At 35.5% G+C, this 18,360-nt stretch overlaps 3 protein-coding genes across 5 annotated transcripts; all 3 read right to left on the reverse strand.

Annotated features, from left to right (window-relative positions):
- Positions 1-272: 272 nt before the first annotated feature.
- LOC133803414 (G-type lectin S-receptor-like serine/threonine-protein kinase SD2-5) lies at positions 273-4,063 on the reverse strand. Of its 3 annotated transcripts, XM_062241455.1 has the most exons (3): positions 3,321-4,063; positions 3,150-3,228; positions 273-3,051 (listed from the first exon to the last, which is right to left on the reverse strand). In XM_062241455.1, exon 3 carries the CDS (start codon positions 3,007-3,009, stop codon positions 568-570), a length of 2,442 nt encoding a protein of 813 aa, XP_062097439.1. In that variant the 5' UTR covers positions 3,010-3,051; positions 3,150-3,228; positions 3,321-4,063; the 3' UTR covers positions 273-567. The 3 variants fall into 3 exon arrangements, with proteins under 3 accessions (XP_062097439.1, XP_062097440.1, XP_062097438.1); XM_062241456.1 differs by lacking the exon at positions 3,150-3,228 and having other exon boundaries at positions 3,896-4,063; XM_062241454.1 differs by having other exon boundaries at positions 273-3,228.
- Positions 4,064-5,310: 1,247 nt separating this feature from the next.
- On the reverse strand, positions 5,311-5,907 carry LOC133806510 (uncharacterized). Its single transcript, XM_062244601.1, has one exon. The coding sequence runs from the start codon at positions 5,905-5,907 to the stop codon at positions 5,311-5,313; it is 597 nt and encodes a 198-aa protein (XP_062100585.1).
- Positions 5,908-6,066: 159 nt separating this feature from the next.
- Positions 6,067-7,666, reverse strand: LOC133806511 (uncharacterized). Its single transcript, XM_062244602.1, has 4 exons — positions 7,256-7,666; positions 7,044-7,154; positions 6,810-6,948; positions 6,067-6,575 (listed from the first exon to the last, which is right to left on the reverse strand). Exons 1-4 carry the CDS (start codon positions 7,664-7,666, stop codon positions 6,067-6,069), a joined length of 1,170 nt encoding a protein of 389 aa, XP_062100586.1.
- Between the last annotated feature and the right edge of the window lie 10,694 nt (positions 7,667-18,360).

The following is an 18,360-nucleotide window of genomic DNA, read 5'->3' on the forward strand; positions in this document are numbered from 1 at the left end:
GATGGTACATCAATGCTATATCAATGTTCTGCGCTGAAATTTGATGAAAATTTTGATGAGCCATAACTTTTTGCTTAAATGTCCGTTTTAGTTGATTTTTTTTAATCAAAGTATTTTTTTGATATCTACACATTTAGTATATTTAATGCTTTAAATTTTTTATCATGAGTGCACATTAATGTGAGAGATACTGAGAAGTTTAGTGAAAGTGGTATTATAGTCAAAATTATATAAAATGACATATATTTAAGATTCTTATTAAATTTGTAATATAGAGAAATGGAGTATATTATTAAAATTTCCCTAATAATATTCATCACAGATCTAGTCTAATTTCCTTAATCTTACCATACTGAATAGTCCGTTATTTACATAGAGCACGGCGAACAGAGCTATGAAGCTCAAGTAACCTCAATCGCTAACTCTTAACAAAAATTTACTGACACAACAAAATATACAAAAGAACATTAAAAAAAAAGTGTAAAACGATAAACAGATATATTAAACGACGAAATTCATCATCATCTTCGTAATCTTTTTTCTTTTTCTTCAGCGTTCTCTTTTCTGTTATCTGGGTCCTGAAAGCCGAACTGCAGAGAGATGAGCATCACTGTTATATTCCGAAGGACCCGAGGAAGTTCCCTCGTCGCTTGTCGATTTCAAGAACCCAGAGAAGAATCGAGTACCCACTGGAGAAGAAGTTGGCGGAGGAAGAACAGGACTGAGACCTTCTAGCATTTGGACCACTTTCGTCATCGAAGGTCTTAGATTCATGTCGTCTTGTATACACCATAAAGCAACCTGAATGGCCGTCGAAACGCTCTTGTCATTTTCGTCGTTCTCCAGTTTCCAGTCAAGGATTTCCCTCAGTTTTCCTTCCTCCATCATCTTGAACGCGAAGGACGGAAAATGGGATTTCGCAGACGTCTCCGTTGGATCGTAGTTTTTCCTTCCTCCAATGATCTCTAGCAGGAGCATTCCATAGCTATAAACATCGCTTTTCTCTGATATGGCGTAGTTTGTGATCCATTCCGGGGCGAGGTAACCTCTCGTTCCCCTTAAAGTCGTGAAAACATGACTTTGTTCACGAGTCATTAGCTTAGCCAAGCCGAAATCCGAGACCTTGGCTTGATAATTATCGTCTAGGAGAACATTTTCGGGCTTAATATCGCAGTGAATGATCTTAGAATCGCAGTCTTCATGAAGATAAGCTAACCCTTTTGCTGTTCCGACTGCAATGTTGAATCTCGTGTCCCAACTCAACAAATGGTCTTGTTTGTTTCTCCGGAAAATCCATTTTTCTAAAGAACCATTGGCCATGAATTCGTAAGCTAGAAGACGATGGCTTCCTTCTGCACAAAAGCCTCTCAGCCTGACCAGGTGGATGTGGTGAATGCTGCCAATAATGCTAACTTCAGCCCTGAACTCCTTCTTTCCTTGACCTATACCTTCAAGTTTTTTCACAGCCAAACGAGTCCCATCAGGGAGAACCCCTTGGTAAACTGAGCCAAAACCCCCTTGCCCAAGTTTCTGTGTGAAGTTATTAGTGGCTGTCTGAAGATCTTTGTAGCTGAAACGAACAGGCATACCAGACAAAGTTTCCAAGAAATTATCCTCTTCTGAAGTCTCTTGAGGAGATTCTGGAAATTTGTTCTTCTTGTAATAACGATAACCCAAATAAAGTAGAAAGCAAATAACAAGTACCGTGGATATAGCAATGATCACAACATATGGGAAGTGTTTGCGGCTGCTCCCACTTGGGTCACTGCCTCCACTCAAGACCTTAATGTATGAAACAAAGCTGGAACCTTTGTCTGAATTTTGGAAGTTGCCTACACTGCTGAACATAAAACAATCTCCTGTGCTGTTTTGGAAGAACAAGGCAACGCATGAGCAGTTGTTTTGGCATGAAGTTTTGCAGCGATTTAAGTCGCCTTTCAAGGAGGGTGAGACAAACCCGAGTGCGAAATAGTAGAGTCCAGCTCCAGCGTTTATGAGTTGCGTAGGGCTTTTGGAACGATTACATGAAGATACTGTCCCTGTTGAGCAATTGGGAAGGGAGCTAAGACCAGAAGGGCACTGACACTTGTTATCACTGAAACATTCATAAAATGCATCACAATGCTGTGGTGTGCTGCAAACATCACTTGGTATTTTTATTGGTGCTGAAGAACCAGATGATTCTTCGTTCTCAAGATTGAAGAAAGAGATGATACCATCGTTTCCCAAAGCCGCAATCCAAGTTGCATTTGAATCAGAATTAGATGAAAAAATGAATTGCCAGAGTAGAACTCTGCTTTTATCATAGAATTTCCATGAGTTTCCTTCTATAGATGCCATGCTGACTCCTCTACCATCTTTGTTGATGGTTTTGCGGATGTCCGTTCTCATAGACCAATAAGGCTGTGGTGTTTTGAAACCGACTGAGAGAATCATGTCGCCGGACTTTATTTCAAGAAAATAGCTCAAGTTTTTCGAGTTCGGCGTGCTCACAAGTGTCATCCCTTCAACAAAATCCTGTCCCCATAAAAGGGTGTCCGTTGGATGGTCAAAACTCTCCCAAATTTTACTACTGTCCTCTCCTAGCAAAACCAAATTACCTGAATCCATCAACTCCATCGCAGAAGCTCCTTTGCCACCAGTATCTATGGACCAAACCACACTTCCTCCTTTTTGCAAGTAAACTCTACCGTTTTCATTGAAGACAAACTTATCAGAATTGGCGACTGGGGAGTCCATATTTGCAGTCCAAATAATTCGTCTGCTGTCCATGTGGACGATTACTAGCAGGAATTTTGTGACATCTTGGGTGGTGGTGAAGCCAAAAGCGAACTGAGACTTGTTGGACAAGAGAAACAAGCCATCGTTGTCAATCCAATTCATTTGAGATCCTTGGAACGTAGGCTTGATTTTACCAAAACTTCGAACACTAGCCAAGCAAGTTTCAGATATCAGGTAAATTAAAAGCCATGAAGAGATCAAGCAAAGCAAGAATTTCCCAGTTCTCATGACTACTCCAAGAACCCAAATCCTGGTTACGTTTGGGATAATCTGAGATCAAAACAAGCAAGGGGAGAGGATTTCAATCCCTAGAATGGGTCATAAAGGTAAAGGATGATGTGTGAACAAGAGAAAGAGAAGTGTTTTACACGAGTTAGTCGGTGACAAAATATTCCTTCAGCAAATAAATCAATCTAATTCAGAACTCTATTCCGGATAGTACAAAAACTGAAAACATGGAAATAAAGATATCACAACAGTAAGGACGGAATGAGAGGCTATACTCTTCGCTATTTAAAACTGACAGAGATGTGACGTACCTTCTCGTCAAGAAAACAACTGAACTACCTGTTTAAGGAGGTGAATTTTGGGCCAAAAGAATAACACTTGGAAAGATATATGTGGAAAAGAAAATAACTTTTACGAACCGTGGTTTTCCCAATACCAAAATATAATTCCTTTGGTACACCAAACTTCGACCTCTTTTAAAGTCTAACTTGTTAATACTTCGTAGAGAACGGGTTAGACGAAAAATAAAATAGAAAGAAGCTTAAGAAATGACATATTAAAGTCGTTGGTTGAATTTCCAAACCGCTAACTTCTCAACCAAAATTTAGATATGAAAACGAGAGAATCAACAGGGGGTAAACTTTCATTTAGCCAGAGAAAGAGAGGTAAGCACTTGAAGAGAAGAGAAGAATACCATTTTTGAAACTAATTGGTATTCTTAATCTGGCAATTAAAAAAGATAACCAAGTTGCAGAAACTCTCAAATAAACATTCACGTGAAGGAGCGAGGCGAGAGAGAGACAGAGAGAGAGTGGGTTTGGGATTACAGACGACAAAAGTCAGCCATTAATAGACGAAGAAAAAAATAAGCAGAAAAAGACCTCACCTCATTTTTTTGGTGAGTTTGAAGAAACAAGTAGATTTGCCAACATGGGTCGCTCTGGCTTTTTCCTCAATCTGTTTCTATGCTTCTGTCACAAGTCCGTGAGATCTGAGGAAAACTTGTCTTTTAACGAAGTAGTTCATACTATGTACTGTATTACAATGCCAAAATAGAAGTTTTTATTTATTCTATTCTATTATATATGTATATTTATAAGTCATATGGCTAAATGTTGATTGACAGATCCAATATATATTTTTTTTATTTGTTTTTAAATTCTTCCATTTGGAAAAACAAGGTTAGGTTTGGTTAGGTTAGGTTGAATTTAGTTGCCTTTTTTTACTCCACAATAACTGCTATTTTCTTTGATTGGTTTAGTTATTACTCTTGAGAAGTATTATTTTGTACTAAACTAGGTACAACCTCGGTTAGAATTTTTTAATGTGATAATTTATATTTAGTCTCTTCTAAAATATCTTTACATTGTATTGATTTTCACTACGTTTACTAGATGTCTGTACTAATATTAGCTGTCAAAATGGTTACTCATTATTGATAGTTTTGGGTTGGCTTAGAAGAAAAGGACTATATAATAAGGGTAAGTGTGGTGATGTTGCTAAAACCACTTCATAATATAATAAATATAAAAATAAATCATGTTTACTTAAGCACTTAAAACCAAATATAAAAATGGAAGAAGACCTTGTAAACATTAATTTCCAAATTTTGATTAATGCAAAAGCAGAAGAGGAGGAGACGAGTATTTATGTTTTGGGGTCTCATATTTTTCAGCCTTGAGTATGGGGTAATGGCCCACAAAGTGACCAATAGTCAAAACTTAATGCAAGTTGGGGATTATTTATTGCTCTAGTTGCCGTTGGAAAGTATAGTAGAGCCAAAAGTTTCAATTTTTCTCAGTTTCATTTACTTTCAAAACTTACTTTAGCACCCAAAGTCAAAGTCAAAGAACCTCTCTCTCCATCATAGCTATTCGAAAATTTCTCAAGGTCAAAATTATCAAAACAAAAAATATTGTGTAAAAGATACGGTGATTACTTCATTAGTTGCTTAATATGTTTATATTATTCCAAAATATAATTTTTTATTTTCTCTCGTATTCACATCATTTTTGCTAACTTTTTTTCATAAAAAATGCTCTAATGCTCCAATGTTAAGTCATCTCAAAGGTTGTCAACTATATGGTCTCACACATTATTATTTAATATATTATTTTGTAATTACAAATATTGTCACAACAAATTTTTTAAATCCATATATTAATATAAATAAATATTACATGAAATTTAAATTAGACGAAATTTAAAGAAGGATATAAAATGACATAATCATAATTAATCAATCTAACATAATTAAAAAAAATGCTAATTAAAATAATTTCCAAATTTTGACCATATGTGCTATACCAAGTCCGCCTGAAGATTGCGATAAATGTTTCTATCACGAATTTCAGCATTTCTTTGAAGCATTGTCGGGAAGTCAGAAATAGGTCCATGCAATACTTCAACCATTAGGGTGTCGGTGGGGCCGTCATCATAATTAAAATCAAGCAAACTCTCATATGCATCTCTTTCATCATCGACAATAATGTTGTGCAATATGATGCATGCATACATAATATCTTTGAGAACATCTCTTTGCCAAAAACGTGTTGGTCCTCGTACAATAGCAAAACGAGATTGAAGTACTCCGAATGCTCGCTCAACATCTTTGCGTACCGCTTCTTGGCATCGGGCAAATAATTTTCTTTTCTCTCCTTGAGGCAATGGGATAGTTTTAACAAATGTGCCCCACTCTGGATAGATATCATCTGCTAGATAGTACCCCTTGTTGTATTGTGTGCTATTTATCGTAAACTTAACTCTCGGAGCTTGCCCTTGTAAGATATCAGTGAATATTGGGGATTGATTTAACACGTTGAGATCATTATTGGATCTTGGAACACCAAAAAATGCATGCCATATCCAAAGACCTTGTGACGCAACTGCTTCGAGCATGATTGTTGGTCTGCCGTGATCAACTCGCGTGAATTGGCCTTTCCATGCAACTGGGAAAATTTTCCATTCCTAGTGCATACAATCAATGCTTCCCAACATGCCTGGAAAACCACGCACCTCCCCCATTTGAAGTAAGCGACGAATGTCCCCAGCATTGGGCTATCTTAAATATTCGGTCCCAAAAATATCATTCACTCCTCGAACGAAATTGACTAGACATTCAATAGCGGTAGTTTCACCAATTTGAACATTCTCATCAACATAATCGGCAGGCGCTCCATATGCCAACATTCGCATAGAAGCGGTGCACTTCTGTAATGGCGAAAGCCCCCTTCTATCGACTACATCAAACCTCATATGGAAATACTCAGAATGATTTTCTAGAGCTTGCACTATGCGTAGGAATACATGTCTACGCATTCTAAATCTTCTTCGAAATTGATATTCTGTATACACCGGTTCATCAAAAAAGTAGTCATCGAACAAACGTTGGTGTCCTTCTACATGATCCCTATCAATGTGGGCTCTCTTTCTTCCTTGTCTTGTTGAGCTACCCCCATCCATGAGCGCTTTGAAATATTGATCATCATGATCGTCAGTACACTCTGCAATTATGATATCCTCTATTGTCGTATGGATTCGGAGAATTTGGCAAATCCATTGTCGAACTTAGAGTATATGATATTTGGGAATGAAAGATGAATGAGAGAGTAAAATGAAGGATTGAATGGAGAGTTGAGTAAAAGGAATATTGAAATTTGGTATTTATAGACATGGTGACATATATATGTAGCTGTTAAAATAAATGATAATTTATTTAAATAAAATAAAATACATAATAATGCGGTTGATAAAAATACATAGCAATTACAACTTCAGGATATTATTCTTAATATAAGTACACAAGTTTTCATGATCTTTCTTTTGTTCAGGAGTCATATGCGACGTGTCCATGATGAGATAATCCATGTATTTTGTCATCCTATTATCTTCTGCCTCTTTCTCCTTTATCGCCACCAATTTCTCCAATGCAGATGCTTTCTGTTCACTAATCTCTATAAATCTAGTATGTGTGTTTTTTTTTCCTTCCCTTTTCTCTTTGCTGCCTTTTGGCCAGTAGGACGCACTTCACGTACTTCATCATCACTGATGTCTGCAATGGAAGAAGAAGTAAATGCCCTTGATTCTGACACCTTTGTTCTCTTACCACTTTTTGGTTGGTACATTGTATTCCATTTCGGCTCATCCTTTAGCAATCTCCAACAGTCCACAAGCAGAAAATTTGAGTTGTTATTTTCAGATTTGTACAATTGATGTGCATTCTCAAGAATTTGCTCATCATACCAACCACTGTGATGTGCTTGTTGTACTTGTTTATAACACCCATTGAAATGCGCACCTTTTGATTCATCTTGTTCCAATGATCTTTGCATTGCCTTCCAGTTCTTGCTTGCTCGCCTTTTTGGTTGGTGTTGTAGTATTCTGCGATCCGAGCCCAGAAATGTGTAGAAGTTTGGTCATTCCCCACAATGGCATCCTTAGATTTATTAAGCCATCCACTTATCAGAAGTATAGTGGCTTCCTTGCTCCATTTGACTTTACATTTATGCCTTGATTCATCTTCATTGTGTGGAACTACATTTTCCAACCCTTCAAGACCATGTTCAGGTTGGGTTTCAGAGACAGATGTCGATGATGTTTCATGATTTAAATCAATACTAGATTTTTCCATACTTGGCCTATAATTTCTTGAAACCATTTCAGGTTGGTGTAGGGAAGGCATATGGTAGTGAATTTGTTGGTGTGAAGAATGGAGCTTGTTGGGGTGTCTCAAAAGAGCCAAAATTTTGGTAAGAGTAAAAGGACATGGGATAATTTTGAGAATTTGGAAAACTTTGGTTAAATTGAGAATATTGAAATTTTGGATTTTGATAGTAGAGGGAGTATTTTGAAAATTTTGATTGAAATGAGAATATTGAAAATTTGGATTTTGGGAATTGGTATGTGAAGAAAATGATGAATATTGAAAAACTAGAGAATATTGAAAATTTAGATTTTGGGAGTTGGTATTTGGAGAATTTTGGGAATCCATTGGTAAGAAAAGAAATGCTGTGATATTGATAATTTGGAAAAAGATGTATGTAATGGTGTAAAAATTGAATGAAATAAATGAGTGTTTATAGAAAAAATAATAATAAAAAAATTATGTCACCAACGGTTAAAAAAAAAGGGTAATAAAAAAAACGGTAACAAAATGTTATATATGTAAAATGTTACATTTATATATATATATATATACAATTAAAAAAAGAAAGAAAGCACCGTTGCCTCTGTCAGGCAACGGTGCCTTAATTTTTTTCAAGCAACCAAGGACTCTAGTGCTGAAAGGTGTTGTCTGTTAAAGTTTTGGTCAACTACCACTCTTCTAAGCAACATTGTTGTAGTTGCTCTAAAAGACAAGAAAATTATTTTACCAAATTACCTCATAATTATCTATAATAAGTAGCTTTTAAATTTTTTCTTTTTCTTTTTTTTCTTTACCCTACTCACTACTAGAAAAAGGAGATTTAGCATCATCTCACAATATCAGTTATTGTAGTTGAAGTGTTCTGATCGTTTTCATATTTCTTAACTCTTGTCTTCAAGAACTTTTATATAATTTAAGTGATATAATAAAAATAAATTCTATTATTTTATTAACTGAGATGCTGCTTCTAATTAATGAGGTTAGCACTAGCACTAGCACTGACGATGTTAACTACACCTATAAGTGTATGAGATACAATTAGCAAAATACTTTTGCAATTGCACTTGTATTACATTCAAGTGTCAGTGAGCTATTGACGCTAATAAACATATAGGTGTTGATAGCACATCGACATCTATATTTTTGGCGTTAATAGCCTACTGACGTCGTTTATTTTTATAGTCAATGTTCTACTTACAAAAAATCCTATTTTTTTTTCCTTGTAGTGTTGTTTTTTAATCTAATTAACTTTGGATGCATCATCTATTTTGAGTACAAACAAATATAAATAATGATATTTATATTATTAATATGCTATTTCATTAATCATCATGAGAAAAACATTCTTCCTTTACATTTTTCTATTTATACTTCTTATTACAAATTCTCTCTCTATAACCGAATGGCTACATCTCTCTCTCTACTTTCAACGATCCAACAACATCAGGTAGTCTCTCATCCATTTAGGCTTCCCGCGAACTCGTTTCTTGCTGGTCTCTCCCTGTTCGGCTCCTGCTTCAACTTTGTCAGCTTCCTGCGTGAGCTGGGCTTCCTCCATCTCCTGGGTCGTGGCCCAACTATACTTCGGGTCCACTTCAATTGGGCTTGCTAGCTGGATTGGTGTATCACTACTCCCTCCGTAAAAAACAACCTTGTCCTCAAGGTTGGTCAACTGGTATGTCTCCTTCAGCTGAGAGAAATTTTCCCAAGTGGCGTCTTCAGGCGAGCTTAATGTCCACTGTACCAACACCTGCGGAATGTCTTTCTCGTTCATCCGGATAGTCCGAGTGGCCAAGATAGCAACTGGAACCATGAGTGGATGGTTCTTCACGCTGAGTTCAGGCAACGGGAATTATTGCAGTGGGGTATCACCAATGAACGGTTTCAGCAATGAGACGTGAAACGTGGGATGAATACGACTCCGGGGAGGCAGCTTGAGCGTGTAAGCAACTGGACCTGCTTTGCCGATAACTTCAAAGGGACCGAAATACCGTCGACACAATTTGGAATTCAGTCGATGGGCCACGGTGGTCTGACGATACGGCTGCAATTTGACTAAGACGAGGTCCCCAATGCTGAACTCTCTATCCGAACGTTTCTTATCGGCTTGCTGCTTCATTCGATTTCGAGCTCGCTGCAAGTTGAGGCGCAATTGCTGCAGAATGTCATCACGGGATAAGAGGTCTTCTTCGACGGCTTGAATAGTTGTGGCACCTCTCGTATAGGCTGGAATTGTAGGTGGAGAGCGACCATAAACTGCTTGAAAGGGCGTCATGCCAATGGATGAATGAAAACTGGTGTTGTAATGATATTCAGCCCAAGACAGGAACCGGCTCCACTTCTTAGGATTCTCTGCAGTAAAAGTGCGGAGGTATTGCTCTAAATAGCGATTAGTGACCTCCGTTTGGCCGTCCGTTTGTGGGTGGTAGGCCGAGCTCATCTTAAGCTTAGTACCCATCAATTCAAACAGCTTCTGCCAAAAAGCACTAGTAAAAACTGGATCACGGTCGGAAACAATGGTGCGAGGAAGGCCATGTAAACGTATCACCATATTCGTGAACAACTCCGCCACTTTCGTTGCTGTATAGTGGTTGGGTAAAGCACCGAAATGAGCATATTTGGTTAGGCGATCAATAACCACTAATATGTTTGTTGCTCCGTTGGAATTGGGCAAGCCGACTATGAAATCCATCGCCAAATCTTCCCAAATCCGTTCAGGGAGCTCTAGGGGCTGTAGTAGTCCATATGGAGCCGCAGAAGAATACTTGACTGTCTGACATACAAAATAGGCCTGCACAAATTGACGAACCTCCGTCCTCATGCCTTCCCAAAAAAAATTTGCGCCCAAACGTCTATAAGTCTTCTCGACCCCTGCGTGTCCGCCACTCAACGAAGCATGAAACTCCTGTAATAATTGGGATTTCAAGCTGGAATGAGTGCTGATAAAAAACCTGTGTCTGAAATACACAATGTCATCCCGAACTGTGTAAGCTCCGTGCGCCAATTCTCCTTTCTGCCATTGCTCGTGCAACCTGCGTAAATCTGGACAAGTAATGTTTTCCTGTCTCAAAACATCCAGAAAATCAAAACAGCCCTTACTGACAGCCATGAACATCGCTGGAGGTGTCTCTGCTTGTTGTCTCGATAAAGCATCGGCAGCGGCATTGGTGCAACCCAGTTTGTACTCAATAGAAAAATGAAAGCCCAACAATTTGCATAAAAATTGCTGCTGTTCGGGGGTCTGAATGACTTGAGTGAGCAGCTCCTTCAAGCTTTTATGATCTGTGCGAATGGTGAAGTGTCTACCCAATAGGTACTGCCTCCATTTGGTCACCACTTCGACGATGGCTCTCATTTCTCTACTATACGCTGATGCGCCTGCAAAACGGGGACCCAACTTCTTACTGAAAAAGGCAACATGATGTCCTTCCTGCATCAACACTCCGCCAATACCCACGCTAGAGGCGTCTGTCTCAATAACAAATTCCTTCGAAAAGTCAGGCAACCGCAAGACCGGTGTATTGGTCATCTCAGTTTTAAGGGTTGCAAACGCCGTAGCTGCTGCTGGAGTCCACATAAAACAGTCTTTCTTGAGCATATCAGTGAGGGGGGCAGCGATAGTGGCGTAGTGGGCGACGAATCTGCAGTAGTATCCTGTTAATCCCAAAAAACCACGTAATTGCTTAATAGTTTTTGGAATCGGCCAATCAACCATGGCTGAGATCTTGGCTGGGTCGGCGCACACCCCTTGAGCGGATACTAAGTGTCCCAAATAATCAATGGTCGTCTGAAAGAATTTGCACTTACTGCCTTTGACGAAAAACTGGTGCTCTTGCAGTAGGGATAGAACCACTCGGAGATGGTCAACATGCTCCTGAACAGAATTACTGTAAATGAGAATGTCATAAAAAAAAACGATGACAAAGTGCCGCAAGTGTGGACGAAATAACTGGTTCATCACCGCCTGAAATGTTGAGGGAGCATTAGTGAGACCAAAGGGCATGACAATGAATTCGTAGTGGCCTTCGTGGGTGCGGAAAGCGGTTTTGTGGATGTCACTGCGGTTCATACGAATCTGATGGTAGCCCGCTCTAAGGTTTAATTTCGAAAAAATGACTGCCGCACCTAGTTCGTCAAGTAGTTCGTCGATGGTCGGAATGGGGAATCGATCTTTGACAGTGATTTCATTAAGTGCACGATAGTCAATGCAAAACCTCCAAGAGCCATCTTTATTTTTAACCAATAATACGGGAGAGGAATACAGACTGGTACTGGATCTGATAAATCCCAGCTCACTCATCTCTTGGACAAGTTTCTCAATAATGTCTTTCTGAAAATAAGGGTACCTATATGGACGAACATTTACTGGTTTGGACCCAGGCTGTAAAAAAATACGATGATCCACCCCGCAGTATGGCGAAAGTTGCTTGGGTGCAGCGAAGACTGCAGCAAAATCGCGAAGTAAGCCTTTACCTTGCGTAGGAAAATGGGTTTCTAATGCTTCCAGCTCCTCTGTGTTGTCGAGCACTGGGTTAGGAAGCGGGGCCACCTTGTAGACATCCTGAACTTCGCCATCTCGTAACAATGCATGAAATTGGGTATAGGAAAGTCGCTGTGGATACGTGTCTGTCAACCCAGCCAACTTCATCGTCTTCCCCTGCCAAGAGAATTCCATAGTCAAAGCCTTGTGGTCGTGTATACACGGCCCGAGTGTTTGTAACCACTGCATCCCCAAAACCACATCTAATCCACAAATCGGCAAAACGAACAGGTCAACAGCAAAACAATGGCCCTGGAGACTCAACTCAACTCCCTTACAAACTTTAGAGCACATCAAAAAATTTCCATTACCCATATAAACCCGAAAGCGTTTTGTATCTTCGCACTGCAAACGCAACTTAGCTACCAATGCCTCCTGAATGAAGTTGTTGTTGCTGCCTGTGTCGATGAGAACCTCCAATGTTTCGGACCCATGATGAGCCATTATTCGAAAAATTCGTGGGTTAAGCGAATTCGACAGCGAATTGAGACTCACTTCTTCTTCTGTTACGTCCTCCATATCCTGTAATTCCGCCTCCAAATCAGTTTCACAGTCATCATCCTCTTGCCCGCACAATATCAACATCCTGTTCTTACATTTATGCCCAAAGTTGAACTTCTCATCGCAAGTAAAACAAAGACCGCGGTCTCGACGGTCCTTAATCTCGACTGGGGATAGACGCTTAATGGGTAATTGAGGGGTCGATGGACCGCTGGTCTTGGAGGAAACTCCCCCAGGTGGAATCGGGTTAGTGTTCATAGTGGACGCAGCAACAGCCCCTGATTCCCGAGGAATAAATCCAGTCCGTGGTGTCCAAGAAGAACGGGTATAAGCCGAGCGTACCTTACCCGTGAGATCATCATGGCGATCTTCGAACAACTGAGCTTTCGCCATCGCATCCGCCAGGTCGATGGGTTTAGCCATCAATAGTTCCCGTCGAATCTCCAATTTGAGCCCCCAAATGAAAAAATTCAAGAACATCGAGTCCTGCACTCCAGTAATCCGTGGCATGAGAGATTCAAATTCAGCTCTGTAATCCGCAACTCGTCCGGTCTGGGTCATCTTGGAAATACGGCCTAACGGATCATCATAAATGGACGTACCAAAACGCAGCTGTAATGCTCGAAGAAAAGCGTCCCAGTCGGTGAACGATCCTCCTTTCTCCATCCACTGAAACCAAGCAGCGGTGCTCCATCTAAATGAAATGGGACCATCGCCAGTCGTAGCTCCGGTGCCACTCGATGTAGATCAAAAAGCTTGTTGATCTTATAGATCCAATCATCCACTGCAGTACCATCGAATCGAGGAATTTTGACCCTCATAGTTTTGAGAATCGTATTGACATCGCGAACATCTGATTCCGACTCTGAACGGCGTCCACCACCCCACTTCGTACTACCCTCGCGGCCAGTAGCTGGCGATGAAGACTGAGACAGATGAGTGAATTCTTCTTCAGTTTTTGCAGTGTGCTGTTCGAGCATGAGCTTGAAATTCTCCAGTTGAGATTCTGCACGTTGCTCCCATTTGAGATCCAATGCCTGCAGAAGAGCTGCAATTTCGTCGTTCTTCATGGTGAGTGAACGCAATGAAAGCACCAGTGATACAAGGCTCTCTTCGAGACAGAGCAAATCTCCCACAGCAATATGCTATTTCATTAATCATCATGAGAAAAACATTCTTCCTTTACATTTTTCTATTTATACTTCTTATTACAAATTCTCTCTCTATAACCGAATGGCTACATCTCTCTCTCTCCTTTCAACGATCCAACAACATCAGGTAGTCTCTCATCCATTTCGGCTTCCCGCGAACTCGTTTCTTGCTGGTCTCTCCCTGTTCGGCTCCTGCTTCAGCTTTGTCAGCTTCCTGCGTGAGCTGGGCTTCCTCCATCTCCTAGGTCGTGGCCCAACTATACTTCGGGTCCACTTCAATTGGGCTTGCTAGCTGGATTGGTGTATCAAATAACTAATAGGTGAAAATATATTTAAAAATATTATTTTATCAACTTCTAAAAAAATAAATTAAAAATTTTATGTAAACATTATTTATAAAATAATATTTTCGACCACTGTTAAATATTTTGTTGTGAAGTAAATGTGAAGGCAATTATTATAATTTTAGCAAAATACCCTTTAAAAATATTACTTTACAAACAATTTTACAACTATGCCAAATATTTTAGTATTTAGTTTATACCATGGTTTTAAAAAATCTATTTTCTTTAATAAAAAAAATTATTAAGCAACAGAGGGTAATCAAACTAGGAGTGCTAATTATTATTATTTTTTAACAGAATTTGGGTGAAAATGTACAAGCAGAGGAGGATAGTACAAGATACGAAGGTTGTTATAAAATAAACAAATTGAAATTATGGGAAGAATATAGGTTGAAATGTATGATCTTCAAGTATGGAACCAGATTAGCTCCTTGCAGTGTTGAAAATCTTTGATTGTATTTTACATATTTATCACACTTGGGGTAATAAGAAAATAATAAAAAGAAAAAAAAATTAGGATTTATATATTTTTGGACCTTGTGTTTTGTTTCGTTACCTGTTTGGATCCTGTGTTTTGATAAATTATTTTTTGGACCCTATATTTTGTAAAATGGTTAAAATAGAACCTTAAACCCGATTTTGCTCAATGTTTTCTCAACTAAAATCACAAATAATTTACCAAACTAACAATCCAGAACAAAAATAAAATCATTCTGCTTAAAAATTATGTTGTTATATTCAATTTTTTCTTCATCAAAATTGAGTTTAGGGTTCTATTTTAATCATTTTACAAAACATATGGTCCAAAAAGTAATTTGTCAAAATAGAGGGTCCAAACAAGTAATAAGACAAAATAGAGGGTCCAAACAAGTAATGAGACAAAACACAGAGTCCAAAAAAAATATAAAATCAAAAAATTATTGGTTGAACTCCATCTTATTGAATTACACATGTTTTGACTATATAGTATTTATTTATTAATTAGGTATTGAGAAAGTGCAATCGTTTTGATCCCCTAAAATAACTCCACATCTCTTTTCACATTCACATACTAAGTAGTACTGCTCGTGGTTTGTCTCTTCCTCCAACTCCCTCAATAACATTTAATACAACAATAAAAACTCCCTTTTATTAAATTTCTGAAGACCTTATACTAATTAAATATAAATAAACAAAAAATAAAAAAAATTCTTGACACACACCAATACAAAAACATATTGTATAATTCTCTTCTTATTTATTAAAAGGAAATGTTAACATCAACCGCTAATATATATATATATATTTGTTTAGTTTTATTTATAGAATTTATTAATTATTTTTGTTAAATTTATATTAATATCATATAAATTTTGAAATAAATATGTTTAAGTTTATATTTGTTCTAGTTTTTGAATTTGAGAGTGACAAGAAGAGATTATATATTATATATTTAATGTAATATTAAATATTATACGTGGATTTTAAATTTAAGTTTCTTGCTAGTTTTAAAAAAAAAACAATTTGTTGCTAATTCACAGTAAATTATATTATATGTTTAATATGATATTATTCTAATAAGTGAGTTTATGTTTAATTAAATTTTATTTAAGTTATAAAACGTATGATTTTATTATTTTTAAATAATTATCATTCTAAAATATCTAAAAAATATCATATTTTAATTTGTTTAATTATTTATTATTTAAAAATAATTATCATTGTAAGATATATAAAAAATATCTTATTTTAATTTGTTTAATTATTTATTATTTTTAAATAATTATCATTGTAAAATATCTCAAAAATATCATATTTTCAATTTTTTTAATTATTTATTTTATTTTATTTAAGTTTAAGTATTTACAAACTACCATTAAATATAATAATATTCTGTTAAATATAAAAATTAACAATAATAATATTAAAAAAATAAAAAACCGTTAAAACAAAAAAATTTCATCATCACACTTATTATATAAAAGATATATATATATATATATATATATATATAAATTTCACAATAATATTAAAATATTATGTGGATAAGACCGAGATAAGTTAGGGCCAGGAGAGTCACGTGCCCCTCTCAATTTCTGTCAAAAATATATAATATTTTTTATTAATAAATTTAATAACATAATTAATAGAAATCTCTATATATTTAATTTTTTGAACTTATATATATATATATATAATTTTACTAATATAATAACATAATTGATATATGTCTTATTTTCACACTTAATTAATAATAAACAAATTTTACTCATTAATAGTTTCTTTATCTACTCTTTTTCATCATCTATTTCTCTATTCTATTTCTTTCTTTTTGAATAATCTAATTCAATATCCAAGAACTTTAAATCATTAAAACTAATCCTATTACTTTTTTTCTTGTTATAAGTGTGATTTACTCACTTTTGTGAATTTGTATATGAAAAAAAATAGTATTAAGTCTTTTATATTTCTATTACACTTATTGTTTTGAGTTTTAGTATTTTCTTATTTTATTTTTTTGGTTGAATTGAATACTTAGGTAGCATTTAGTTGGGGTAATAGAAATGAAAGGATGAGAATAAAAATAGTAATGGTAATAGAATGGAATAAGAATTACAAAATTATTATGTTATTGGTGAATAACTATTTATATGTTTGTTTGTCTATGAAATGGAATGTAATAAATTAGCCTTTTGACAAAAATACCCTTTTGCTTAAAAAATATTTAAAATATTTACGCAATATATTTATTCATGAAAAATAAACATTTTTTTACTAAACAAATTCACATAAACCATTTAAAAAAAATTTATTTCTTATTTTATAATTTTTTTTATTCAAAGAATTTATTTTTTAAAAAAAATTAAAAATCTTATCTTATTTAAAAATGTTAAAAGTGTATTAGGTAAATTATTAAAAAAACTATTTAGCTATTAGTATCGAGAGCCTAATTTAACGCCAGAAAACAATTAAGTACTGAAAAAAATTATTAGTCCAAAAAACAAGTTTATCTTGTGTGCATCTGATTATGAATAAATGTGTATTATATATTGACAAAAATAAAACCATAAAAGGTAGTTAGGACAATAAAAAATTACAATGGTATGGAGTTATTTTCCCACTCAATTAGGACAATAAAAAATTACATTGGAATACCCAATTTTGAGTGAAATTACAATTCATAAAAATGGAGAAATATTTTCCTTCTCATCTAAATTTATAAACCAAACAATGCAAAGATGAATCTTTTATTCCATTCCATTATTAAAGTGTAATTATGTGTTCAATGTTGAATTCATCATCGAGAATAATATCACACTACTTTTTTTTCTATATCAACCATATTTACTTAATAATAATTCTTTTTCTAATAATAATAATAATAATAATAATAATAATAATAATAATGATGATGATTCTTTTTCTTAGATTTTAATCAAGTCTATATACATCCCCATTTGGTGATTGTAGGACTTCTAGATGTTCAATGAATAAGTCAAAATGTATTAGTATAATAATATATCAGTGTATATTATAATTATAGTAACCTCTTATAATTTTTTAAGAAATTTTAAATAATTTAGGGCAATTTTAACTATACTCTCTATTTTTTAGTTAAAATGGCTAAAAAACTATTTTAGGAGTCACTTTTAACTTAACACCTTCAATATTATACTCTCCATTATAGCTACCTATTGAATAATTTAATATTTTTTATGGAATATGTTTTGGTTCAATAAATATACATTTTATTAAAGAATATAATCAAATAGTAATAATGATGATAAATAATAATAATTTAAAGTTTAGCTAGCCATGTAGGCTTTCTATATTTGAAGAGCCAAAAAATTAAAAACTAAAATGGCTAAAATATAACTAGCCCATTGGAATGATAAAAAATATGAAATAAGTTACTTTTTAGTTATTTTAGCTAAAAAAAAAAGGAGAGAATTTAGCTGGTGTGATTGGAGATGATATTAGAGTACCACAATTAGGAATCAAATAGCATGTTGCTGGCATGCTTCTTTTACTTTTTATACGTGTGTACAATAGGTTGTTTAAATCTTGAGTTGATTTCGACACCTTAAATTATTCAAACAAATTTAAAAATTTGTAGGAGGTCCCTAATAACTACAATGTACACCGTCATATACAAAATTTAGGACATTGCAACTTATCTATATGTCAAAA

Source organism: Humulus lupulus, chromosome X (genome assembly GCF_963169125.1).
Source record: "Humulus lupulus chromosome X, drHumLupu1.1, whole genome shotgun sequence".
In the NCBI taxonomy this organism is placed as follows: Eukaryota; Viridiplantae; Streptophyta; class Magnoliopsida; order Rosales; family Cannabaceae; genus Humulus; species Humulus lupulus.

Excerpts from the sequence above, each read along its gene's own strand:
- LOC133806511 (XM_062244602.1), bottom strand. The coding sequence starts at position 7,666 with ATGGTTTCAAGAAATTATAGGCCAAGTATGGAAAAATCTAGTATTGAT. Across the intron at positions 6,949-7,043 it reads CAGACATCAGTGATGATGAA|AAAGCATCTGCATTGGAGAA; the intron begins GTACGTGAAGTG and ends ATTAGTGAACAG. Across the intron at positions 6,576-6,809 it reads GAAAGATCATGAAAACTTGT|TTCGACAATGGATTTGCCAA; the intron begins GTACTTATATTA and ends ATATACTCTAAG.
- LOC133803414 (XM_062241456.1), bottom strand. The coding sequence starts at position 3,009 with ATGAGAACTGGGAAATTCTTGCTTTGCTTGATCTCTTCATGGCTTTTA.
- LOC133806510 (XM_062244601.1), bottom strand. The coding sequence starts at position 5,907 with ATGCTCGAAGCAGTTGCGTCACAAGGTCTTTGGATATGGCATGCATTT.